Below are 27,221 nucleotides of genomic sequence, written 5' to 3' on the forward strand. Positions count from 1 at the left end.
CTGATGGGGGGATCTACTGACATCCTACAACTATAACTGATGGGGTGGTCTACTGACATCCTACAACTATGACTGATGGGGGGGGGTCTACTGACATCCTACAACGATGACTGATGGGGGGGGTCTACTGACATCTTACAACTATGACTGATGGGGGGGGGGGTCTACTGACATCCTACAACTATAACTGATTGGGGGGGTCTACTGACATCCTACAACTATGACTGATGGGGGGGTCTACTGACATCCTACAACTATGACTGAAGGGGGGGGGGGTCTACTGACATCCTACAACTATAACTGATGGGGTGATCTACTGACATCCTACAACTATTACTGATGGGGTGATCTACTGACATCCTACAACTATGACTGATGGGGGGGGGTCTACTGACATCCTACAACGATGACTGATGGGGGGGTCTACTGACATCTTACAACTATGACTGATGGGGGGGGGGGTCTACTGACATCCTACAACTATAACTGATTGGGGGGGTCTACTGACATCCTACAACTATGACTGATGGGGGGGTCTACTGACATCCTACAACTATGACTGAAGGGGGGGGGGGTCTACTGACATCCTACAACTATAACTGATGGGGTGATCTACTGACATCCTACAACTATTACTGATGGGGTGATCTACTGACATCCTACAACTATGACTGATGGGGGGGTCTACTGACATCCTACAACTATTACTGATGGGGGGGTCTACTGACATCCTACAACTATTACTGATGGGGGGTCTACTGACATCCTACAACTCCGACTGAATGGGGGGTCTACTGACATATTAGGACTATTACTGACTGAATGTATAACATTTCAATGATTGGTAAGTATATTATACAGTTGAAGTCGGAAGTTTACATACACCTTAGCCAAGTACATTTAAACCTAGTTTTTCAGATTTCCTGACATTAATCGTCTTAGGTCAGTTAGGATCACCACTTTATTTAATAATGTGAAATGTAAGAATAATAGTTGAGAGAATGATTTATTTCAGCATTTATTTTTTTCATCACATTCCCAGTGGGTCAGAAGTTTACATACACTCAATTAGTATTTGGCAGCATTGCCTTTAAATTGTTTAACTTGGTGTCAAACGTTTCGGGTTGCCTTCCACAAGCTTCCCACAATAAGTTGTGTGAATTGTGGCACATTCCTCCTGACAGAGCGGGTGTTACTGAGTCAGGTTTGTAGGCCTCCTTGCTCACACACACTTTTTCAGATCTGCCCACACATTTTCTATAGGATCGAGGTCAGGGCTTTGTGATGGCCACTCCAATACCTTGACTTTGTTGTCCTTAAGCCATTTTGCCACAACTTTGGAAGTATGCTTGGGGTCATTGTCCATTTGGAAGACCCATTTGTGACCAAGCTTTAACTTCCTGACTGATGTCTTAAGATGTTGCTTCAATATATCCACATAATTTTCCCACCTCATGATGCCATCTATTTTGTGAAGTGCACCAGTCCCTCCTGCAGCAAAGCACCCCCACAACATGCTGCCAACCCCGTGCTTCACGGTTGGGTTGGTGTTCTTCGGCTTGCAAGCCTCCCCCTTTTTCCTCCAAACATAACTATGGTCATTATGGCCAAACGGTTCTATTTTTGTTTCATCAGACCAGAGGACATTTCTCCAAAAAGTATGATCTTTGTCCCCATGTGCAGTTGCAAACCATAGTCTGGCTTTTTTTATGGCAGTTTTGGAGCAGTGGCTTCTTCCTTACTGAGCGGCCTTTCAGGTTATGTCAATATAGGACTCATTTTACTGTGGATATAAATACTTGTGTACCTGTTTCCTCCAGCATCTTCACAAGGTCCTTTGCTGTTGTTCTGGGATTTATTTGCACTTTTTGCACCAAAGTACGTTAATCTCTGGGAGACAGAACGCGTCTCCTTCCTGAGCGGTATGACGGCTGCGTGGTCCCATGGTGTTTATACTTCCGTATTATTGTACAGATGAACGTGGTACCTTCAGGCGTTTGGAAATTGTTCCCAAGGATGAACCAGACTTGTGGAGGTCTAAAACAATTCTGAGGTCTTGGCTGATTTCTTTAGATTTTCCCATGATGTAAAGCAAAGAGGCACTGAGTTTGAAGGTAGGCCTTGAAATACAGGTACACCTCCAATTCAGCCAAATGTGTCACAACCTGACCTTAGAGAGCTTTTTATGTCTCTATTTTGATTTGGTCAGGGTGTGATTTGGGTGGGCATTCTATGTTCTATTTTCTATGTTTTTGTATTTCTTTGTTTTGGCCGGGTATGGTTCTCAATCAGGGACAGCTGTCTATCGTTGTCTCTGATTGGGAACCATACTTAGCTTTTTCCCACCTGTGTTTAGTGTTTTCTGCACCTGACAGGACAGTTTTGGTTTAGTTTTTGCACTTTGTTATTTTGTTCTAGTGTTCAGTTCAAATAAATATCAGGAACACTTACCGCTCTGCGCTTTGGTCTGATTCTTCCTCAGACGACGACACCCGTTACAAAATGATGTTAATTAGCCTATCAGAAGCTTCTAAAGCCATGAAATCATTTTCTGGAATTTTGCAAACTGTTTAAAGGCACAGTCAACTTAGTGTATGTAAACTTCTGACCCACTGGATTTGTGATACATTGAATTATAGTGAAATAATCTGTCTGTAAACAATTGTTGGAAAAATTACTTGTGTCATGCACAAAGTAGATGTCCGAACCGACTTGCCAAAACTATAGTTTGTTAAAACTTCTTAGGGCTGAAATCCCGTTAACGGGATGATATGACAACAGCCAGTGAAAGTGCAGGGCGCCAAATTCAAAACAACAGAAATCCTCAAACATACAAGTATCGTATACCGTTTTAAAGGTAATCTTGTTGTTAATCCCACCACAGTGTCCGATTTCAAATATGCTTTACAAATGATTATGTTAGGTCACCACCAAGCCACAGAATAAACACAGCCATTTTTCCAGCCAAAGAGATAAAATTAATCACTAACCTTTGATGATCTTCATCAGATTACACTCATAGGACTTGATGTTACACAATACATGTATGTTTTGTTTGATGAAGTTCATATTTATATAAAAAAATCGGAGTTTACATTGGCGCGTTACGTTCACTAGTTCCAAAAACATTCAATGATTTTGCATAGCCACATCGATTCAACAGAAGTACTCATCATAAATATAGATGATAATACAAGTTATACACATGGAATTATAGATATACCTCTCCTTAATGCAACCGCTGTGTCAGATTTAAAAAAAACTTGCAAACCATGCAATAATCTGAGACGGCGCACAGAAAATGGGGCCAGTTCTGTTATACTCACAGACATCATTCAAACAGTTTTAGAAACTTCAGAGTGTTTTCTATCCAATAATAATAATAATATGCATATATTAGCAACTGGGACTGAGGAGCAGGCCTTTTACTCTGGGCACCTCTGGGCACCTTTCATCCAAGCTACTCAATACTGCCCCTGCAGCCATAAGAAGAAATGTGTGTTTTGGTTGAAAAACGAGTTTTAATGACTCCAACCCAAGTGTATGTAAACTTCCGACTTCAACTGTATAATGTACGTCATTTAGCAGATACTTTTATTCACAGTCATTCCTATATAAATGTGTTCTATGGGTGAGCCAGATATAATATATTAATACTTCATATGATAAATGATCTGTTTTAATGAACCACGTCCAGTTTTGATACATGTTCTGTTTTCTCCTCGTGTTTAATTATTGATCAACAGTTTTTTTCTGTCACGAGTAATGATGCGGTGTGTGTGTTCTGCGTACGTACTTACTTTCAGTTGTCGGACTGACTAGTTATCCTTCCTTTCCCTTTCCTTTAATGTCCTCATCTACAGCTTCCATCTCACGGTGGGTTAACCACAGAGATCCTGTTGGATCAAAGTTTTCCTTTAACAAAATTGATAATTTTTTGGGCATGTTGCTAGGATCCAAATGTGGAGTTATAATATGTAATTGTATGGTTCTAACCCTCCTCTCCTCCAGAGTCCAGTCAGCAGGAGGACAGAGGTTGATGTTATACTGGCTGTGTTGTTGTTTACACCAGTGTATTTTAACCCCTTCTATCCAGAGTCTAGTGAGCAGGAGAACAGAGGTTGATGTTATACTGGCTGTGTTGTTGTTGTTGTTGTTTACACCAGTGTATTTTAACCCCTTCTATCCAGAGTCTAGTGAGCAGGAGAACAGAGGTTGATGTTATACTGGCTGTGTTGAATGTGACCGAAGCTGATGCCGGGAAGTACTGGTGTCGAGCATCTAACTTTGTAGGAAAGTCAGAAAACGCCTTCTGGCTCACGGTACACAGACCAAGTAAACCAGGTAAACCCACTATCACTACGACCACCTGGCGTTCCAAGCTGTCTACTGTTGTAACAACCCTCCTCTATCTATCTAACCCATCTGTCTCCCCTCCTCTATCTATCTAACCCACCTGTTCCCCCTCCTCTATCTATCTAACCCATCTGTCTCCCCTCCTCTCTCTATCTAACCCATCTGTTCCCCCTCCTCTCTCTATCTAACCCATCTGTCTCCCCTCCTCTATCTATCTAACCCATCTGTCTCCCCTCCTCTATCTATCTAACCCATCTGTCTCCCCTCCTCTATCTATCTAACCCATCTGTCTCCCCTTCTCTATCTATCTAACCCATCTGTTCCCCCTCCTCTCTCTATCTAACCCATCTGTTCCCCCTCCTCTCTCTATCTAACCCATCTGTTCCCCCTCCTCTATCTATCTAACCCATCTGTTCCCCTCCTCTATCTATCTAACCCATCTGTCTCCCCTCCTCTATCTATCTAACCCATCTGTTTCCGCTCCTCTATCTATCTCCCCCGCTCAGTTTCTCCTCCTCTATCTCTCCTTCTCTCTCCCTATCTGTCTCCCCTCCTCTATCTCTCCCCCTCAGTTTCTTCTCCTCTATCTCTCCCCCTTAGTTTCTTCTCCTCTATCTCTCCCTCTATCTCTCCCCCTGTTTCCTCTCCTCTATCTCTCCCTCTCCGTTTACTCTCCTATATCTCTCCCTCTCTGTTTACTCTCCTCTATCTCTCCCTCTCTGTTTACTCTCCTCCTCTATCTCTCCTTCTCTCTCCCTCTCTGTCTCCCCTCCTCTATCTCTCCCCCTCAGGTTCCTCTCCTCTATCTCTCCCTCTCCGTTTACTCTCCTCTATCTATCCCTCTCTGTCTCCCCTCCTCTATCTCTCCCCCTCAGGTTCCTCCCCTCTATCTCTCCCTCTCCGTTTACTCTCCTCTATCTCTCCCTCTCTGTCTCCCCTCCTCTATCTCTCCCCCTCAGGTTCCTCTCCTCTATCTCTCCCTCTCCGTTTACTCTCCTCTATCTCTCCCTCTCCGTTTACTCTCCTCTATCTCTCCCTATCTGTCTACCCTCCTCTATCTCTCCCTCTCTGTTTACTCTCCTCTATCTCTCCCTCTCTGTCTCCCCTCCTCAATCTCTCACCCTCAGGTTCCTCTCCTCTATCTCTCCCTCTCCATTTACTCTCCTCTATCTCTCCCTCTGTTTCTCCTCCTCTATCTCTCCCTATCTGTCTCCCCTCCTCTATCTCTCCCTCTCTGTTTACTCTCCTCTATCTCTCCCTCTCTGTCTCCCCTCGTCTATCTCTCCTCCTCGGTTTCCTCTCCTCTATATCTCCCTCTCTGTTTACTCTCCTCTATCTCTCCCTCTCTGTCTCCCCTCCTCTATCGCTCCCCCTCAGTTTCCTCTCCTCTATATCTCCCTCTCTGTTTACTCTCCTCCTCTATCTCTCCTTCTCTCTCCCTCTCTGTCTCCCCTCGTCTATCTCTCCCCCTCGGTTTCCTCTCCTCTATCTCTCCCCTGTTTCCCCTCTATATCTCTCTCTATATGTCCCCTGTTCTGACTCAGTCTATCTCTCCTGTGCTGCTGAATGACTGGCTGGTTGATGAGCAGAAACCCCCCACTCTCCTATGTTAGGGCTGAGTTTTGTCAGGTAGCTTGTCTCATCCATTTACCATCTCCTGCCTCAGATCAATACAACCACACCCTTCATTAGTGCTAGTACTTCAATAGGCTGCCCTCTCCCCCTTCCTCAAACACACACCATGTTATTCCAGCCATATCAGTGTATTCATCCCTCTCTCCCCTCTCCTCAGTTTGACAGCAGTACATGGTGTGGTGGTGACCTCTGGGTGATGGCTTCTCTATGGCTGCTCTGGGTGTCCGCTGTTGTCAGGTGGTGGTAAAGACCATCCTAGTGGTGTTACATCAAGCCGACTTGAGCCCGTGGAATAAGGTCTTCAGTCTTGCTTCCTGTGACCCCTAACCCCTGACCTCTAACCCTAACCCTCTATTCCCATGGTGACTGGTCTAATCTGAGATGCTCCTGATGTTCGGTGATTTTAGTGTTTTGGTGTTTGGTGCATTTTCTCTTGGAGCGTTTGGTTTATGAAATCTCTTTCTGTTTTCCCTCCTCCTCCCCTCCTCTCCTCCTCTCCTCCTCTCCTCCTCCCCTCCTCTCCTCCTCCCCTCCTCCCCTCCTCCCCTCCTCTCCTCCTCCCCTCCTCCCCTCCTCTCCAGACGGCTGGTATTAACACCACGGATAAGGAACTAGAGAGCCTCTTCCTTACCAATGTGTCTTTAGAGGATGCAGGAGAGTATACTTGTCTAGCAGGGAACTCTATTGGGTATGCTTACCACTCTGCTTGGCTCACCGTGCTCCCAGGTATACGCTACCCCTCTCTCTCTCCTCTATGTCTCATTCTAACGGTTGAATCTCTGAATTTCTGTTTGTATGCCTGTGTCTGAAACTTTTCAAATGTAATTTGATTTCAAATCATTTATTTACTCAGTGGCACAGTATTCAGCTGAAGAAGCAGCAACATCCTAGAGATGGTTGTAGTGTAGAGACTTCAGTATGAGTATTGATGATTACTGCTGAACTATGTCCTCCAGCCTCCTAGACTGAACTATGTCCCCCAGCCTCCAAGACTGAACTATGTCCCCCAGCCTCCTAGACTGAATTATGACCCCCAGCCTCCTAGACTGAACTGTGACCCCCAACCTCCTAGACTGAACTATGTCCCCCAGCCTCCTAGACTGAACTATATCCCCAAGCCTTCTAGACTGAACTATGTCCCCCAGCCTCCTAGACTGAACTATGTCCCCCAGCCTCCTAGATTGGACTATGACCCCCAGCCTCCACGACTGAACTATGACCCCCAGCCTCCTAGACTGAACTGTGACCCCCAACCTCCTAAAAATAAATTTTTATTTCACCTTTATTTAACCAGGTAGGCTAGTTGAGAACAAGTTCTCATTTGCAACTGCGACCTGGCCAAGATAAGGCATAGCAGTGTGAACAGACAACACAGAGTTACACATGGAGTAAACAATTAACAAGTCAATAACACAGTAGAAAAAAGGGGAGTCTATATATACATTGTGTGCAAAAGGCATGAGAAGGTAGGCAAATAATTACAATTATGCAGATTAACACTGGAGTGATAAATGATCAGATGGTTATGTACAGGTAGAGATATTGGTGTGCAAAAGAGCAGAAAAATAAATAAATAAAATGATGACATCGCCGAAGTCGAGGATCGGTAGGATAGTCAGTTTTACTAGGGTAAGTTTGGCGGCGTGAGTGAAGGAGGCTTTGTTGCGGAATAGAAAGCCGACTCTTGATTTGATTTTCGATTGGAGATGTTTGATATGGGTCTGGAAGGAGAGTTTAGAGTCTAGCCAGACACCTAGGTACTTATAGATGTCCACATATTCAAGGTCGGAACCATCCAGGGTGGTGATGCTGGTCAGGCGTGCGGGTGCAGGCAGCGAACGGTTGAAAAGCATGCATTTGGTTTTACTAGCGTTTAAGAGCAGTTGGAGGCCACGGAAGGAGTGCTGTATGGCATTGAAGCTCGTTTGGAGGTTAGATAGCACAGTGTCCAAGGACGGGCCGGAAGTATATAGAATGGTGTCGTCTGCGTAGAGGTGGATCAGGGAATCGCCCGCAGCATGAGAAACATCATTGATATATACAGAGAAAAGAGTCGGCCCGAGAATTGAACCCTGTGGCACCCCCATAGAGACTGCCAGAGGACCGGACAGCATGCCCTCCGATTTGACACACTGAACTCTGTCTGCAAAGTAATTGGTGAACCAGGCAAGGCAGTCATCCGAAAAACCGAGGCTACTGAGTCTGCCGATAAGAATACGGTGATTGACAGAGTCGAAAGCCTTGGCAAGGTCTATGAAGACGGCTGCACAGTACTGTCTTTTATCGATGGCGGTTATGATATCGTTTAGTACCTTGAGCGTGGCTGAGGTACACCCGTGACCGGCTCGGAAACCAGATTGCACAGCGGAGAAGGTACGGTGGGATTCGAGATGGTCAGTGACCTGTTTGTTGACTTGGCTTTCGAAGACCTTAGATAGGCAGGGCAGGATGGATATAGGTCTGTAACAGTTTGGGTCCAGGGTGTCGCCCCCTTTGAAGAGGGGGATGACTGCGGCAGCTTTCCAATCCTTGGGGATCTCAGACGATATGAAAGAGAGGTTGAACAGGCTGGTAATAGGGGTTGCGACAATGGCGGCGGATAGTTTCAGGAATAGAGGGTCCAGATTGTCAAGCCCAGCTGATTTGTACGGGTCCAGGTTTTGCAGCTCTTTCAGAACATCTGCTATCTGGATTTGGGTAAAGGAGAACCTGGAGAGGCTTGGGCGAGTAGCTGCGGGGGGGGGGGGGGGGAGCTGTTGGCCGAGGTTGGAGTAGCCAGGCGGAAGGCATGGCCAGCCGTTGAGAAATGCTTGTTGAAGTTTTCGATAATCATGGATTTATCGGTGGTGACCGTGTTACCTAGCCTCAGTGCAGTGGGCAGCTGGGAGGAGGTGCTCTTGTTCTCCATGGACTTCACTATGTCCTCCAGCCTCCTAGAATGAACTGTGTCCCCCAGCTATCTAGACTGAACTATGACCCCCAGCCTCTTAGAGATTGAACTATGTCCCCCAGCCTCATAGAGACTGAACTATGTTCCCCAGCCTCCTAGACTGAACTATGACCCCCATCCTCCTAGACTGAACTATGACCCCCAGCCTCTTAGAGCCTGAACTATATCCCCCAGCCTCCTAGACTGAACTATGTCCCCCAGCCTACTAGACTGAACTATGTCCCCAAGCCTCCTAGACTGAACTATGACCCCCAGCCTCCTAGACTGAACTATGACCCCCAGCCTCCTAGAGATGATTGTAGAGTATAGACTTCAGTATGAGTATTGATGATTACTGCTGAACTATGTCCTCCAGCCTCCTAGACCGAACTATGTCCCCCAGCCTCCTAGACTGAACTATGACCCCCAGCCTCCTAGACTGAACTATGACCCCAAGCCTCCTAGACTGAACTATGTCCTCCAGCCACCTAGACTGAACTATGTCCTCCAGCCACCTAGACTGAACTATGTCCTCCAGCCTCCTAGACTGAACTATGTCCCCCAGCCACCTAGACTGAACTATGTCCCCCAGCCTCCTAGACTGAACTATGTCCCCCAGCCTCCAAGACTGAACTATGTCCCCCAGCCTCCTAGACTGAATTATGACCCCCAGCCTCCTAGACTGAACTGTGACCCCCAACCTCCTAGACTGAACTATGTCCCCCAGCCTCCTAGACTGAACTATATCCCCAAGCCTTCTAGACTGAACTATGTCCCCCAGCCTCCTAGACTGAACTATGTCCCCCAGCCTTCTAGACTGAACTGTGACCCCCAACCTCCTAGACTGAACTATGTCCCCCAGCCTCCTAGACTGAACTATATCCCCAAGCCTTCTAGACTGAACTATGTCCCCCAGCCTCCTAGACTGAACTATGTCCCCCAGCTTCCTAGATTGGACTATGACCCCCAGCCTCCACGACTGAACTATGACCCCCAGCCTCCTAGACTGAACTGTGACCCCCAACCTCCTAAAAATAAATTTTTATTTCACCTTTATTTAACCAGGTAGGCTAGTTGAGAACAAGTTCTCATTTGCAACTGCGACCTGGCCAAGATAAGGCATAGCAGTGTGAACAGACAACACAGAGTTACACATGGAGTAAACAATTAACAAGTCAATAACACAGTAGAAAAAAGGGGAGTCTATATATACATTGTGTGCAAAAGGCATGAGAAGGTAGGCAAATAATTACAATTATGCAGATTAACACTGGAGTGATAAATGATCAGATGGTTATGTACAGGTAGAGATATTGGTGTGCAAAAGAGCAGAAAAATAAATAAATAAAAACAGTATGGGGATGAGGTAGGTGAAAATGGGTGGGCTATTTACCAATGGACTATGTACAGCTGCAGCGATCGGTTAGCTGCTCAGATAGCAGATGTTTGAAGTTGGTGAGGGAGATAAAAGTCTCCAACTTCAGCGATTTTTGCAATTCGTTCCAGTCACAGGCAGCAGAGAACTGGAACGAAAGGCGGCCAAATGAGGTGTTGGCTTTAGGGATGATCAGTGAGATACACCTGCTGGAGCGCGTGCTACGGATGGGTGTTGCCATCGTAACCAGTGAACTGAGATAAGGCGGAGCTTTACCTAGCATGGACTTGTAGATGACCTGGAGCCAGTGGGTCTGGCGACGAATATGTAGCGAGGGCCAGCCGACTAGAGCATACAAGTCGCAGTGGTGGGTGGTATAAGGTGCTTTAGTGACAAAACGGATGGCACTGTGATAAACTGCATCCAGTTAGCTGAGTAGAGTGTTGGAAGCAATTTTGTAGATGACATCGCCGAAGTCGAGGATCGGTAGGATAGTCAGTTTTACTAGGGTAAGTTTGGCGGCGTGAGTGAAGGAGGCTTTGTTGCGGAATAGAAAGCCGACTCTTGATTTGATTTTCGATTGGAGATGTTTGATATGGGTCTGGAAGGAGAGTTTAGAGTCTAGCCAGACACCTAGGTACTTATAGATGTCCACATATTCAAGGTCGGAACCATCCAGGGTGGTGATGCTGGTCAGGCGTGCGGGTGCAGGCAGCGAACGGTTGAAAAGCATGCATTTGGTTTTACTAGCGTTTAAGAGCAGTTGGAGGCCACGGAAGGAGTGCTGTATGGCATTGAAGCTCGTTTGGAGGTTAGATAGCACAGTGTCCAAGGACGGGCCGGAAGTATATAGAATGGTGTCGTCTGCGTAGAGGTGGATCAGGGAATCGCCCGCAGCATGAGAAACATCATTGATATATACAGAGAAAAGAGTCGGCCCGAGAATTGAACCCTGTGGCACCCCCATAGAGACTGCCAGAGGACCGGACAGCATGCCCTCCGATTTGACACACTGAACTCTGTCTGCAAAGTAATTGGTGAACCAGGCAAGGCAGTCATCCGAAAAACCGAGGCTACTGAGTCTGCCGATAAGAATACGGTGATTGACAGAGTCGAAAGCCTTGGCAAGGTCTATGAAGACGGCTGCACAGTACTGTCTTTTATCGATGGCGGTTATGATATCGTTTAGTACCTTGAGCGTGGCTGAGGTACACCCGTGACCGGCTCGGAAACCAGATTGCACAGCGGAGAAGGTACGGTGGGATTCGAGATGGTCAGTGACCTGTTTGTTGACTTGGCTTTCGAAGACCTTAGATAGGCAGGGCAGGATGGATATAGGTCTGTAACAGTTTGGGTCCAGGGTGTCGCCCCCTTTGAAGAGGGGGATGACTGCGGCAGCTTTCCAATCCTTGGGGATCTCAGACGATATGAAAGAGAGGTTGAACAGGCTGGTAATAGGGGTTGCGACAATGGCGGCGGATAGTTTCAGGAATAGAGGGTCCAGATTGTCAAGCCCAGCTGATTTGTACGGGTCCAGGTTTTGCAGCTCTTTCAGAACATCTGCTATCTGGATTTGGGTAAAGGAGAACCTGGAGAGGCTTGGGCGAGTAGCTGCGGGGGGGGGGGGGAGCTGTTGGCCGAGGTTGGAGTAGCCAGGCGGAAGGCATGGCCAGCCGTTGAGAAATGCTTGTTGAAGTTTTCGATAATCATGGATTTATCGGTGGTGACCGTGTTACCTAGCCTCAGTGCAGTGGGCAGCTGGGAGGAGGTGCTCTTGTTCTCCATGGACTTCACTATGTCCTCCAGCCTCCTAGAATGAACTGTGTCCCCCAGCTATCTAGACTGAACTATGACCCCCAGCCTCTTAGAGATTGAACTATGTCCCCCAGCCTCATAGAGACTGAACTATGTTCCCCAGCCTCCTAGACTGAACTATGACCCCCATCCTCCTAGACTGAACTATGACCCCCAGCCTCTTAGAGCCTGAACTATATCCCCCAGCCTCCTAGACTGAACTATGTCCCCCAGCCTACTAGACTGAACTATGTCCCCAAGCCTCCTAGACTGAACTATGACCCCCAGCCTCCTAGACTGAACTATGTCCCCCAGCCTCCTAGACTGAACTATGTCCCCCAGTCTCCTAGACTGAACTATGTCCCCCAGCCTCCTAGACTGAACTATATCCCCAAGCCTTCTAGACTGAACTATGTCCCCCAGCCTCCTAGACTGAACTATGACCCCAACCTCCTAGACTGAACTATGTCTCTCAGCCTCTTAGAGCCTGAACTATGTCCCCCAGCCTCCTAGACTGGACTATGTCCTCTAGCCTCCTAGACTGAACTATATCCCCAACCTCCTAGACTGAACTATGTCTCTCAGCCTCTTAGAGCCTGAACTATGTCCCCCAGCCTCCTAGACTGAACTATGTCCCCCAGCCTCCTAGACTGAACTATGTCCCCCAACCTCCTAGACTGAACTATGATCCCCAGCCTCTTAGAGCCTGAACTATATCCCCCAGCCTCCTAGACTGAACTATGCCCCCCAGCTTCCTAGACTGGACTATGTCCTCCAGCCTCCTAGACTGAACTATATCCCCAACCTCCTAGACTGAACTATGTCTCTCAGCCTCTTAGAGCCTGAACTATGTCCCCCAGCCTCCTAGACTGAACTATGTCCCCCAGCCTCCTAGACTGAACTATGTCCCCCAACCTCCTAGACTGAACTATGACCCCCAGCCTCTTAGAGCCTGAACTATGTCCCCCAGCCTCCTAGACTGAACTATGACCCCCAGCCTCCTAGACTGAACTATGTCCCCCATCCTCCTAGACTGAACTATGACCCCCAGCCTCCTAAAGACTGAACTATGTCCCCCAGCCTCCTAGAATGAACTGTGTCCCCCAGCTATCTAGACTGAACTATGACCCCCAACCTCCTAGACTGAACTATGTCTCTCAGCCTCTTAGAGCCTGAGCTATGTCCCCCAGCCTCCTAGACTGAACTATGTCCCCCAGCCTCCTAGACTGGACTATGTCCTCTCTAGCCTCCTAGACTGAACTATATCCCCAACCTCCTAGACTGAACTACGTCTCTCAGCCTCTTAGAGCCTGAACTATGTCCCCCAGCCTCCTAGACTGAACTATGTCCCCCATCCTCCTAGACTGAACTATGTCCCCCAACCTCCTAGACTGAACTATGTCCCCAAGCCTCCTAGACTGAACTATGACCCCCAGCCTCCTAGACTGAACTATGTCCCCCAGCCTCCTAGACTGAACTATGTCCCCCAGTCTCCTAGACTGAACTATGTCCCCCAGCCTCCTAGACTGAACTATATCCCCAAGCCTTCTAGACTGAACTATGTCCCCCAGCCTCCTAGACTGAACTATGACCCCAACCTCCTAGACTGAACTATGTCTCTCAGCCTCTTAGAGCCTGAACTATGTCCCCCAGCCTCCTAGACTGGACTATGTCCTCTAGCCTCCTAGACTGAACTATATCCCCAACCTCCTAGACTGAACTATGTCTCTCAGCCTCTTAGAGCCTGAACTATGTCCCCCAGCCTCCTAGACTGAACTATGTCCCCCAGCCTCCTAGACTGAACTATGTCCCCCAACCTCCTAGACTGAACTATGACCCCCAGCCTCTTAGAGCCTGAACTATATCCCCCAGCCTCCTAGACTGAACTATGCCCCCCAGCTTCCTAGACTGGACTATGTCCTCCAGCCTCCTAGACTGAACTATATCCCCAACCTCCTAGACTGAACTATGTCTCTCAGCCTCTTAGAGCCTGAACTATGTCCCCCAGCCTCCTAGACTGAACTATGTCCCCCAGCCTCCTAGACTGAACTATGTCCCCCAACCTCCTAGACTGAACTATGACCTCCAGCCTCTTAGAGCCTGAACTATGTCCCCCAGCCTCCTAGACTGGACTATGTCCTCTAGCCTCCTAGACTGAACTATATCCCCAACCTCCTAGACTGAACTATGTCTCTCAGCCTCTTAGAGCCTGAACTATGTCCCCCAGCCTCCTAGACTGAACTATGTCCCCCAGCCTCCTAGACTGAACTATGTCCCCCAACCTCCTAGACTGAACTATGATCCCCAGCCTCTTAGAGCCTGAACTATATCCCCCAGCCTCCTAGACTGAACTATGCCCCCCAGCGTCCTAGACTGGACTATGTCCTCCAGCCTCCTAGACTGAACTATATCCCCAACCTCCTAGACTGAACTATGTCTCTCAGCCTCTTAGAGCCTGAACTATGTCCCCCAGCCTCCTAGACTGAACTATGTCCCCCAGCCTCCTAGACTGAACTATGTCCCCCAACCTCCTAGACTGAACTATGACCCCCAGCCTCTTAGAGCCTGAACTATGTCCCCCAGCCTCCTAGACTGAACTATGACCCCCAGCCTCCTAGACTGAACTATGTCCCCCATCCTCCTAGACTGAACTATGACCCCCAGCCTCCTAAAGACTGAACTATGTCCCCCAGCCTCCTAGAATGAACTGTGTCCCCCAGCTATCTAGACTGAACTATGACCCCCAACCTCCTAGACTGAACTATGTCTCTCAGCCTCTTAGAGCCTGAGCTATGTCCCCCAGCCTCCTAGACTGAACTATGTCCCCCAGCCTCCTAGACTGGACTATGTCCTCTCTAGCCTCCTAGACTGAACTATATCCCCAACCTCCTAGACTGAACTACGTCTCTCAGCCTCTTAGAGCCTGAACTATGTCCCCCAGCCTCCTAGACTGAACTATGTCCCCCATCCTCCTAGACTGAACTATGTCCCCCAACCTCCTAGACTGAACTATGTCCCCAAGCCTCCTAGACTGAACTATGACCCCCAGCCTCCTAGACTGAACTATGTCCCCCAGCCTCCTAGACTGAACTATGTCCCCCAGTCTCCTAGACTGAACTATGTCCCCCAGCCTCCTAGACTGAACTATATCCCCAAGCCTTCTAGACTGAACTATGTCCCCCAGCCTCCTAGACTGAACTATGACCCCAACCTCCTAGACTGAACTAAGTCTCTCAGCCTCTTAGAGCCTGAACTATGTCCCCCAGCCTCCTAGACTGGACTATGTCCTCTAGCCTCCTAGACTGAACTATATCCCCAACCTCCTAGACTGAACTATGTCTCTCAGCCTCTTAGAGCCTGAACTATGTCCCCCAGCCTCCTAGACTGAACTATGTCCCCCAGCCTCCTAGACTGAACTATGTCCCCCAACCTCCTAGACTGAACTATGACCCCCAGCCTCTTAGAGCCTGAACTATATCCCCCAGCCTCCTAGACTGAACTATGCCCCCCAGCTTCCTAGACTGGACTATGTCCTCCAGCCTCCTAGACTGAACTATATCCCCAACCTCCTAGACGGAACTATGTCTCTCAGCCTCTTAGAGCCTGAACTATGTCCCCCAGCCTCCTAGACTGAACTATGTCCCCCAGCCTCCTAGACTGAACTATGTCCCCCAACCTCCTAGACTGAACTATGACCTCCAGCCTCTTAGAGCCTGAACTATGTCCCCCAGCCTCCTAGACTGAACTATGACCCCCAGCCTCCTAGACTGAACTATGTCCCCCATCCTCCTAGACTGAACTATGACCCCTAGCCTCCTAAAGACTGAACTATGTCCCCCAGCCTCCTAGAATGAACTGTGTCCCCCAGCTATCTAGACTGAACTATGACCCCCAGCCTCTTAGACTGAACTATGACCCCCAACCTCCTAGACTGAACTATGTCTCTCAGCCTCTTAGAGCCTGAGCTATGTCCCCCAGTCTCCTAGACTGAACTATGTCCCCCAGCCTCCTAGACTGGACTATGTCCTCTAGCCTCCTAGACTGAACTATATCCCCAACCTCCTAGACTGAACTATGTCTCTCAGCCTCTTAGAGCCTGAACTATGTCCCCCAGCCTCCTAGACTGAACTATGTCCCCCAGCCTCCTAGACTGAACTATGTCCCCCAACCTCCTAGACTGAACTATGACCCCCAGCCTCTTAGAGCCTGAACTATGTCCCCCAGCCTCCTAGACTGAACTATGCCCCCCAGCTTCCTAGACTGGACTATGTCCTCCAGCCTCCTAGACTGAACTATATCCCCAACCTCCTAGACTGAACTATGTCTCTCAGCCTCCTAGACTGAACGATGTCCCCCAACCTCCTAGACTGAACTATGACCCCCAACCTCCTAGACTGAACTATGTCCCCCAGCCTCCTAGACTCGACTATGTCCTCCAGCCTCCTAGACTGAACTATGTCCCCCAGCCTCCTAGACTGAACTATGACCCCTAACCTCCTAGACTGAACTATGACCCCCAGCCTCCTAGACTGAACTATGTCCCCCAGCCTCCTAGACTGAACGATGTCCCCCAACCTCCTAGACTGAACTATGACCCCCAACCTCCTAGACTGAACTATGTCCCCCAGCCTCCTAGACTGGACTATGTCCTCCAGCCTCCTAGACTGAACTATGACCCCCAACCTCCTAGACTGAACTATGACCCCCAGCCTCCTAGACTGAACTATGTCCCCCAGCCTCCTAGACTGAACGATGTCCCCCAACCTCCTAGACTGAACTATGAACCCCAACCTCCTAGACTGAACTATGTCCTCCAGCCTCCTAGACTGAACTATATCCCCAAGCCTCCTAGACTGAACTATGTCCCCAAGCCTCCTAGACTGATGGTTGTGATTCAACTGAACAAGACAGTAGGGTATTAATCAACACATTTAAACACAATGGTTGTGATTTAACTGAACAAGACAGTAGGGTATTAATCAACACATTTAAACACAATGGTTGTGATTTAACTGAACAAGACAGTAGGGTATTAATCAACACATTTAAACACAATGGTTGTGATTTAACTGAACAAGACAGTAGGGTATTAATCAACACATTTAAACACAATGGTTGTGATTCCGATTCCTGAGCCTGGGTTCCAGTCTTTTTCTGCTCTTTTGCCAAGTTTCCAACTCCTTATCACACATTGTTACGCCAGTCTTGATAATGAGGGATAAGCTGTTGAAATGATAGTTCAAGCAGATCTGGGCCCGTCTGCAATGTTTGTAGTGTAGTTGTGGTTGTGACTGTAGTCCAACGTTTACTCTGTAACCTCTAACCCCTGATCTCTAACCCCTGACCTCTAACCCCTGACCTCTCCCAGCGCTGCACGATGGTGACAAGGAGGATGACTATGCTGACATCCTGATCTATGTGACGGGCTGCGTGCTGTTCATCCTGGCCGTCGTCATCATCATCCTCTGTCGTATGAGGATGTCTACCCAGAAGACCCTGCCCTCCCCACCCATCCAGAAACTCTCCAAGTTCCCCTTAAAGAGACAGGTAACAGAAAGTAGATACAAGATTTCCAACAAACCTATAAACTGGCCTTTTATAAATTACATTTGCTCACCGCCTGGGTCCTCTCCATCCTCGTTCTCCTCCTTTTGAAAAAGGTCAAAGTTCATCCAGGAGAGCCGGTGAACAGATTGAACGTGGACGGAAATGCTCTTGCTTGAAATGAGACGGTCCTTCTCCACTCATGAAATGAGACGGTCCTTCTCCACTCATGAAATGAGACGGTCCTTCTCCACTCATGAAATGAGACGGTCCTTCTCCACTCATGAAATGAGACGGTCCTTCTCTGCTCATGAAATGAGACGGTCCTTCTCCACTCATGAAATGAGACGGTCCTTCTCTGCTCACTACCAGACCACTACTGTCTCTATACCACTACCACTACCAGACCACTACTGTCTCTATACCACTACCAGACCACTACTGTCTCTATACCACTACCACTACCAGATCACTACTGTCTCTATACCACTACCACTACCAGACCACTACTGTCTCTATATCACTACCAGACCACTACTGTCTCTATACCACTACCAGACCACTACTGTCTCTATAACACTACCAGACCACTACCAGACCACTACTGTCTCTATAACACTACCAGACCACTACTGTCTCTATATCACTACCAGACCACTACTGTCTCTATACCACTACCACTACCAGACCACTACTGTCTCTATATCACTACCAGACCACTACTGTCTCTATACCACTACCAGACCACTACTGTCTCTATATCACTACCAGACCACTACTGTCTCTATACCACTACCATACCACTACTGTCTCTATATCACTACCACTACCAGACCACTACTGTCTCTATACCACTACCACTACCAGACCACTACTGTCTCTATACCACTACCACTACTAGACCACTACTGTCTCTATACCACTACCACTACCAGACCACTACTGTCTCTATACCACTACCAGACTACTACTGTCTCTATACCACTACCAGACCACTACTGTCTCTATACCACTACCAGACCACTACTGTCTCTATACCACTACCACTACCAGACCACTACTGTCTCTATACCACTACCACTACCAGACCACTACTGTCTCTATACCACTACCACTACCAGACCACTACTGTCTCTATACCACTACCACTACCAGACCACTACTGTCTCTATACCACTACCACTACCAGACCACTACTGTCTCTATACCACTACCACTACCAGACCACTACTGTCTCTATACCACTACCACTACCAGACCACTACTGTCTCTATACCACTACCAGACCACTACTGTCTCTATACCACTACCAGACCACTACTGTCTCTATACCACTACCACTACCAGACCACTACTGTCTCTATACCACTACCACTACCAGACCACTACTGTCTCTATACCACTACCAGACCACTACTTCTCTATACCACTACCAGACCACTACTTCTCTATACCACTACCAGACCACTACTGTCTCTATACCACTACCAGACCACTACTGTCTCTATACTACTACCAGACCACTATTGTCTCTATATCACTACCACTACCAGACCACTACTGTCTCTATACCACTACCACTACCAGACCACTACTTTCTCTATATCACTACCAGACCACTACTGTCTATATCACTACCACTACCAGACCACTACTGTCTCTATACCACTACCAGACCACTACTGTCTCTATATCACTACCAGACCACTACTGTCTCTATACCACTACCACTACCAGACCACTACTGTCTCTATATCACTACCAGACCACTACTGTCTCTATACCACTACCACTACCAGACCACTATTGTCTCCACATCACTACCACTACCAGACCACTACTCTCTCTATATCACTACCAGACCACTACTGTCTCTATACCACTACCAGACCCCTACTGTCTCTATACCACTACCAGACCCCTACTGTCTCTATACCACTACCACTACCAGACCACTACTGTCTCTATATCACTACCACTACCAGACCACTACTGTCTCTATACCACTACCAGACCACTACTGTCTCTATACCACTACCAGACCACTACTGTCTCTATACCACTACCACTACCAGACCACTACTGTCTATATACCACTACCACTACCAGACCACTATTGTCTCCACATCACTACCAGACTGTCTGTTATTTTCACCCAGAGGAGTGAACCTTCCAGTTTCACCCTGCCTATTGTAACATCTCATATCCAGACCTCTCCTTCTCCTCTCTCTCTCTCATCCCTCTCTCCTCTTCAGAGACTGTACCTCACTCCTCTTCAGAGACTATAACCTCTCTCCTCTTCAGAGACTGTAACCTCACTCCTCTTCAGAGACTATAACCTCTCTCCTCTTCAGAGACTATAACCTCTCTCCTCTTCAGAGACTGTAACCTCATTCTTCAGAGACTATAACAGTCTGTCTTTTTCACCAAGGGGAGTGAACCATCCAGTTTCACCCTCCCTATTGTAACAGCTCATATCTAGTCCACTCCCTCTCCTCTCCCATCCCTCTCTCCTCTTCAGAGACTATAACAGTCTGTCTTTATCACCCAGCAGGTTTCCTTGGAGTCTAACTCCTCCATGAACTCCAACACACCATTGGTCAGGATTGCACGTCTGTCATCCAGCGATGGACCAATGCTGTCCAACGTCTTGGAGCTGGAGCTTCCGTCAGACCCCAAATGGGAGTTCTCTAGGACTAGGTGAGACAAAGGGGCGATATCTAGGAGAAACACCTTAACTTAGAGATACCCTTTACCTTAGGCCAGGTGAGACAGAGAGATACCCTTTACCTTAGGCCAGGTGGGACAGAGAGATACCCTTTACCTTAGGCCAGGTGAGACAGAGAGATACCCTTTACCTTAGGCCAGGTAGGACAGAGAGATACCCTTTACCTTAGTCCAGGTGAGACACAGAGATACCCTTTACCTTAGGCCAGGTGAGACAGAGAGATACCCTTTACCTTAGGCCAGGTGGGACAGAGAGATACCCTTTACCTTAGGCCAGGTGAGACATAGAGATACCCTTTACCTTAGGCCATGTGAGACAGAGAGATACCCTTTACCTTAGGCCAGGTGAGACAGAGAGATATCCTTTACCTTAGGCCAGGTGAGACAGAGAGATACCCTTTACCTTAGGCCAGGTGAGACAGAGAGATACCCTTTACCTTAGACCAGGTGAGACAGAGAGATACCCTTTACCTTAGGCCATGTGAGACAGAGGGATACCCTTTACCTTAGACCAGGTGAGACAGAGAGATACCCTTTACCTTAGGTCAGGTGAGACAGAGAGATACCCTTTACCTTAGGCCAGGTGAGACAGAGAGATACCCTTTACCTTAGGCCAAGTGAGACAGAGAGATACCCTTTACCTTAGGCCATGTGAGACAGAGAGATACCCTTTACCTTAGGCCAGGTGAGACATAGAGATACCCTTTACCTTAGGCCATGTGAGACAGAGAGATACCCTTTACCTTAGGCCAGGTGAGACAGAGAGATATCCTTTACCTTAGGCCAGGTGAGACAGAGAGATACACTTTACCTTAGGCCAGGTGAGACAGAGAGATACCCTTTACCTTAGACCAGGTGAGACAGAGAGATACCCTTTACCTTAGGCCAGGTGAGACAGAGAGATACCCTTTACCTTAGGCCAGGTGAGACAGAGAGATACCCTTTACCTTAGGCCAAGTGAGACAGAGAGATACCCTTTACCTTAGGCCATGTGAGACAGAGAGATACCCTTTACCTTAGGCCAGGTGAGACATAGAGATACCCTTTACCTTAGGCCATGTGAGACAGAGAGATACCCTTTACCTTAGGCCAGGTGAGACAGAGAGATATCCTTTACCTTAGGCCAGGTGAGACAGAGAGATACCCTTTACCTTAGGCCAGGTGAGACAGAGAGATACCCTTTACCTTAGACCAGGTGAGACAGAGAGATACCCTTTACCTTAGGCCAGGTGAGACAGAGAGATAACCTTTACCTTAGGCCAGGTGAGACAGAGAGATACCGTTTACCTTAGGCCAAGTGAGACAGAGAGATACCCTTTACCTTAGGCCATGTGAGACAGAGAGATACCCTTTACCTTAGGCCAGGTGAGACATAGAGATACCCTTTACCTTAGACCAGGTGAGACAGAGAGATACCCTTTACCTTAGGCCAGGTGAGACAGAGAGATACCCTTTACCTTAGACCAGGTGAGACAGAGAGATACCCTTTACCTTAGGCCAGGTGAGACAGAGAGATACCCTTTACCTTAGCTATGGTATTTTTCCAAGCCTTGCTGACGGTGTAGTACTCAGTATAGCAGTTGTGTCTGTTAGGAATGAACAGAGCTGGGTCATTTAAGACATGCTGTTTAGATGCTGCAGGATGTTTGGTGATCATTCTTTTGAGGATTGAAACATTCAGATAATATTTTGGACATCATTAGATCACTTTCTTGGACCTCCCAGAAAAGAAAAAATGTGACCTTTGGATCAGATTGTCCCAGTTCAGATTAAAACATTAATCTTGTAGTTGTTTATCCTTTAATCTCAGTGATCGGCAACAGATTGTACAATCATTTTTTACGAAAATCTTTTGGGGGCCCAAAACAATCACCAGGAATTTAGCAAAAAATAAATACATTTAGGAAAAATGTTCTCAAGTATTCCCACAAAAAAAGGTGATTGTCTCTCAATGTAATCAAGGTGTAAAATGATCATGTTGTTTTCAAATACAATCTATTTTCGGGCTTACTTGTGGCCATTTTGCAGTGTACACATTTTTACAATTATGTTCTGGCCCCCTGACCATCCATTCGGACAAAAAATCTTCCCGCAGAGAAATCTAGTTGCCTACCCCTGAGTTAAGTTTTTTGTCATTGTCATTGTTTTCTTCTATCTGGTTGTGGTTGTGTTTCAGACTAACTTGTTGTGGTTGTGTTTCAGACTAACTAGTTGTGGTTGTGTTGTGGTTGTGTTTCAGACTAACTAGTTGTGGTTGTGTTGTATGTTGTGTTTCAGACTAACTAGTTGTGGTTGTGTTTCAGACTAACTTGTTGTATGTTGTGTTTCAGACTAACTAGTTGTGGTTGTGTTTCAGACTAACTTGTTGTGGTTGTGTTTCAGACTAACTTGTTGTGGTTGTGTTTCAGACTAACTTGTTGTGGTTGTGTTGTGGTTGTGTTTCAGACTAACTAGTTGTGGTTGTGTTTCAGACTAACTTGTTGTGGTTGTGTTTCAGACTAACTTGTTGTGGTTGTGTTGTGGTTGTGTTTCAGACTAACTAGTTGTGGTTGTGTTGTATGTTGTGTTTCAGACTAACTAGTTGTGGTCGTGTTTCAGACTAACTTGTTGTGGTTGTGTTTCAGACTAACTAGTTGTGGTTGTGTTTCAGACTAACTAGTTGTGGTTGTGTTTCAGGCTAATGTTGTGGTTGTGTTTCAGACTAACTAGTTATGATTGTGTTTCAGACTAACTAGTTGTGGTTGTGTTTCAGACTAACTAGTTGTGGTTGTGTTTCAGACTAACTAGTTGTGGTTGTGTTTCAGGCCAACTTGTTGTGGTTGTGTTTCAGATTAACTAATTGTGGTTGTGTTGCGGTTGTGTTTCAGACTAACTAGTTGTGGTTGTGTTTCAGACTAACTAGTTGTGGTTGTGTTTCAGACTAACTAGTGGTTGTGTTTCAGACTAACTAGTTGTGGTTGTGTTTCAGACTAACTAGTTGCGGTTGTGTTTCAGACTAACTAGTTGTGGTTGTGTTTCAGACTAACTAGTTATGATTGTGTTTCAGACTAACTAGTTGTGGTTGTGTTTCAGACTAACTAGTTGTGGTTGTGTTTCAGACGAACTAGTTGCGGTTGTGTTTCAGACTAACTAGTTGTGGTTGTGTTTCAGACTAACTAGTTATGATTGTGTTTCAGACTAACTAGTTGTGGTTGTGTTTCAGACTAACTAGTTGTGGTTGTGTTTCAGACTAACTAGTTGCGGTTGTGTTTCAGACTAACTAGTTGTGGTTGTGTTGTGGTTGTGTTTCAGACTAACTAGTTGCGGTTGTGTTTCAGACTAAATAGTTGTGGTTGTGTTTCAGGCTAACGTTGTGGTTGTGTTTCAGGCTAACTAGTTGTGGTTGTGTTTCAGACTAACTAGTTGTGATTGTGTTTCAGACTAACTAGTTATGGTTGTGTTTCAGACTAACTAGTTGTGGTTGTGTTTCAGACTAACTAGTTGCGGTTGTGTTTCAGGCTAACGTTGTGGTTGTGTTTCAGGCTAACGTTGTGGTTGTGTTTCAGGCTAACGTTGTGGTTGTGTTTCAGGCTAACGTTGTGGTTGTGTTTCAGGCTAACGTTGTGGTTGTGTTTCAGGCTAACGTTGGGTAAACCTCTAGGAGAAGGCTGCTTCGGTCAGGTGGTAATGGCGGAGGCCATCGGGATCGACAAGGAGAAACCCAACAAGCCCCTGGACGTCGCTGTGAAAATGCTCAAAGGTTGTTGTTTCAGTTTCAAGTTTTAATGTCTTGTGAACAAGTACAGTGAAATGTCTTACCAGCTCTAACTCCAACAAGGCAGTCATCACTATCAATTACCAGCTCTAACCCCAAAAAGGCAGTCATCAATATCAATTACCAGCTCTAACCCCAACAAGGCAGTCATCAATATCAATTACCAGCTCTAACCCCAACAAGGCAGTCATCCATATCAATTACCAGATCTAACCCCAACAAGGCAGTCATCAATATCAATTACCAGCTCTAACCCCAACAAGGCAGTCATCACTATCAATTACCAGCTCTAACCCCAACAAGGCAGTCATCAATATCAATTACCAGCTCTAACCCCAACAAGGCAGTCATCAATATCAATTACCAGCTCTAACCCCAACAAGGCAGTCATCCATATCAATTACCAGCTCTAACCCCAACAAGGCAGTCATCACTATCAATTACCAGCTCTAACCCCAACAAGGCAGTCATCAATCTCAATTACCACCTCTAACCCCAACAAGGCAGTCATCACTATCAATTACCAGCTCTAACCCCAACAAGGCAGTCATCACTATCAATTACCAGCTCTAAACCCCAACAAGGCTGTCATCAATCTCAATTACCAGCTCTAACCCAAACAAGGCAGTCATCATTATCAATTACCAGCTCTAACCCCAACAAGGCAGTCATCACTATCAATTACCAGCTCTAACCCCAACAAGGCTGTCATCAATCTCAATTACCAGCTCTAACCCCAACAAGGCAGTCATCACTATCAATTACCAACTCTAACCCCAACAAGGCAGTCATCAATCTCAATTACCAGCTCTAACCACAACAAGGCAGTCATCACTATCAATTACCACCTCTAACCCCAACAAGGCAGTCATCAATCTCAATTACCAGCTCTAACCCCAAGAAGGCAGTCATCAATATCAATGGATTACTACAAATAACACTGTTAAACAGAAACACACAAGAAATAAAAAATCAGAACACGATCAAGTGATCAGACTATATACCATATTAACATGTACAGGGATACTGGAGTGATAGAGGTAGATATATATAGGGGAAGGAGACAGGGATACTGGAGTGATGGAGGTAGATATGTATAGGGGAAGGTGACAGGGATACTGGAGTGATGGAGGTAGATATATATAGGGGAAGGAGACAGGGATACTGGAGTGATGGAGGTAGATATGTATAGGGGGAAGGGGACTATATACAGGGTCAGTACCATATTAACATGTACAGGGATACTGGAGTGATGGAGGTAGATATGTATAGGGGAAGGAGACAGGGATACTGGAGTGATGGAGGTAGATATGTATAGGGGAAGGTGACAGGGATACTGGAGTGATGGAGGTAGATATGTATAGGGGGAAGGGGACTATATACAGGGTCAGTACCATATTAACATGTACAGGGATACTGGAGTGATGGAGGTAGATATGTATAGGGGAAGGAGACAGGGATACTGGAGTGATGGAGGTAGATATGTATAGGGGGAAGGGGACAGGGATACTGGAGAGATGGAGGTAGATATGTATAGGGGGAAGGGGACTATATACAGGGTCAGTACCATATTAACAATGTACAGGGATACTGGAGTGATGGAGGTAGATATGTATAGGGGAAGGAGACAGGGATACTGGAGTGATGGAGGTAGATATGTATAGGGGGAAGGGGACTATATACAGGGTCAGTACCATATTAACATGTACAGGGATACTGGAGTGATGGAGGTAGATATGTATAGGGGAAGGAGACAGGGATACTGGAGTGATGGAGGTAGATATGTATAGGGGGAAGGAGACAGGGATACTGGAGAGATGGAGGTAGATATGTATAGGGGAAGGAGACAGGGATACTGGAGTGATGGAGGTAGATATGTATAGGGGGAAGGGGACTATATACAGGGTCAGTACCATATTAACAATGTACAGGGATACTGGAGTGATGGAGGTAGATATGTATAGGGGAAGGAGACAGGGATACTGGAGTGATGGAGGTAGATATGTATAGGGGAAGGTGACAGGGATACTGGAGTGATGGAGGTAGATATGTATAGGGGAAGGAGACAGGGATACTGGAGTGATGGAGGTAGATATGTATAGGGGAAGGTGACAGGGATACTGGAGTGATGAAGGTAGATATGTATAGGGGGAAGGTGACTATATACAGGGTCAGTACCATATTAACAATGTACAGGGATACTGGAGTGATGGAGGTAGATATGTATAGGGGTAAGGAGACAGGGATACTGGAGTGATGGAGGTAGATATGTATAGGGGGAAGGAGACAGGGATACTGGAGTGATGGAGGTAGATATGTATAGGGGGAAGGAGACAGGGATACTGGAGTGATGGAGGTAGATGGGTATAGGGGACAGGGATACTGGAGTGATGGAGGTAGATATGTATAGGAGACAGGGATACTGGAGTGATGGAGGTAGATATGTATAGGGGGAAGGAGACAGGGATACTGGAGTGATGGAGGTAGATATGTATAGGGGGAAGGAGACAGGGATACTGGAGTGATGGAGGTAGATGTGTATAGGGGGAAGGAGACAGGGATACTGGAGTGATGGAGGTAGATGTGTATAGGGGGAAGGTGACTATATACAGGGTCAGTACCATATTAACATGTACAGAGATACTGGAGTGATGGAGGTAGATATGTATAGGGGGAAGGAGACAGGGATACTGGAGTGATGGAGGTAGATATGTATAGGGGGAAGGAGACAGGGATACTGGAGTGATGGAGGTAGATATGTATAGGGGGAAGGTGACAGGGATACTGGAGTGATGGAGGTAGATATGTATAGGGGGAAGGAGACAGGGATACTGGAGTGATGGAGGTAGATATGTATAGGGGGAAGGTGACAGGGATACTGGAGTGATAGAGGTATATATGTATAGGGTACATGGATACTGGGGTGATGGAGGTAGATATGTATAGGGAGAAGGAGACAGGGATACTGGAGTGATGGAGGTAGATATGTATAGGGGGAAGGAGACAGGGATACTGGAGTGATGGAGGTAGATATGTATAGGGGGAAGGAGACAGGGATACTGGAGTGATGGAGGTAGATACAGTGCCTTGCGAAAGTATTCGGCCCC

General features: G+C 46.9%; 1 protein-coding gene across 1 annotated transcript in view; it reads left to right on the plus strand.

The window, feature by feature from the left end:
- Positions 1-27,221, plus strand: part of LOC139383385 (fibroblast growth factor receptor 3) — a 206,028-nt gene that overhangs the window by 140,558 nt on the left and 38,249 nt on the right. The window contains 4 exon segments of the mRNA XM_071127909.1: positions 6,573-6,717; positions 17,458-17,636; positions 20,188-20,333; positions 23,978-24,099. Coding sequence (XP_070984010.1) covers positions 6,573-6,717; positions 17,458-17,636; positions 20,188-20,333; positions 23,978-24,099 — 592 coding nt within the window.

Source organism: Oncorhynchus clarkii, chromosome 25 (assembly GCF_045791955.1).
Source record: "Oncorhynchus clarkii lewisi isolate Uvic-CL-2024 chromosome 25, UVic_Ocla_1.0, whole genome shotgun sequence".
In the NCBI taxonomy this organism is placed as follows: Eukaryota; Metazoa; Chordata; class Actinopteri; order Salmoniformes; family Salmonidae; genus Oncorhynchus; species Oncorhynchus clarkii.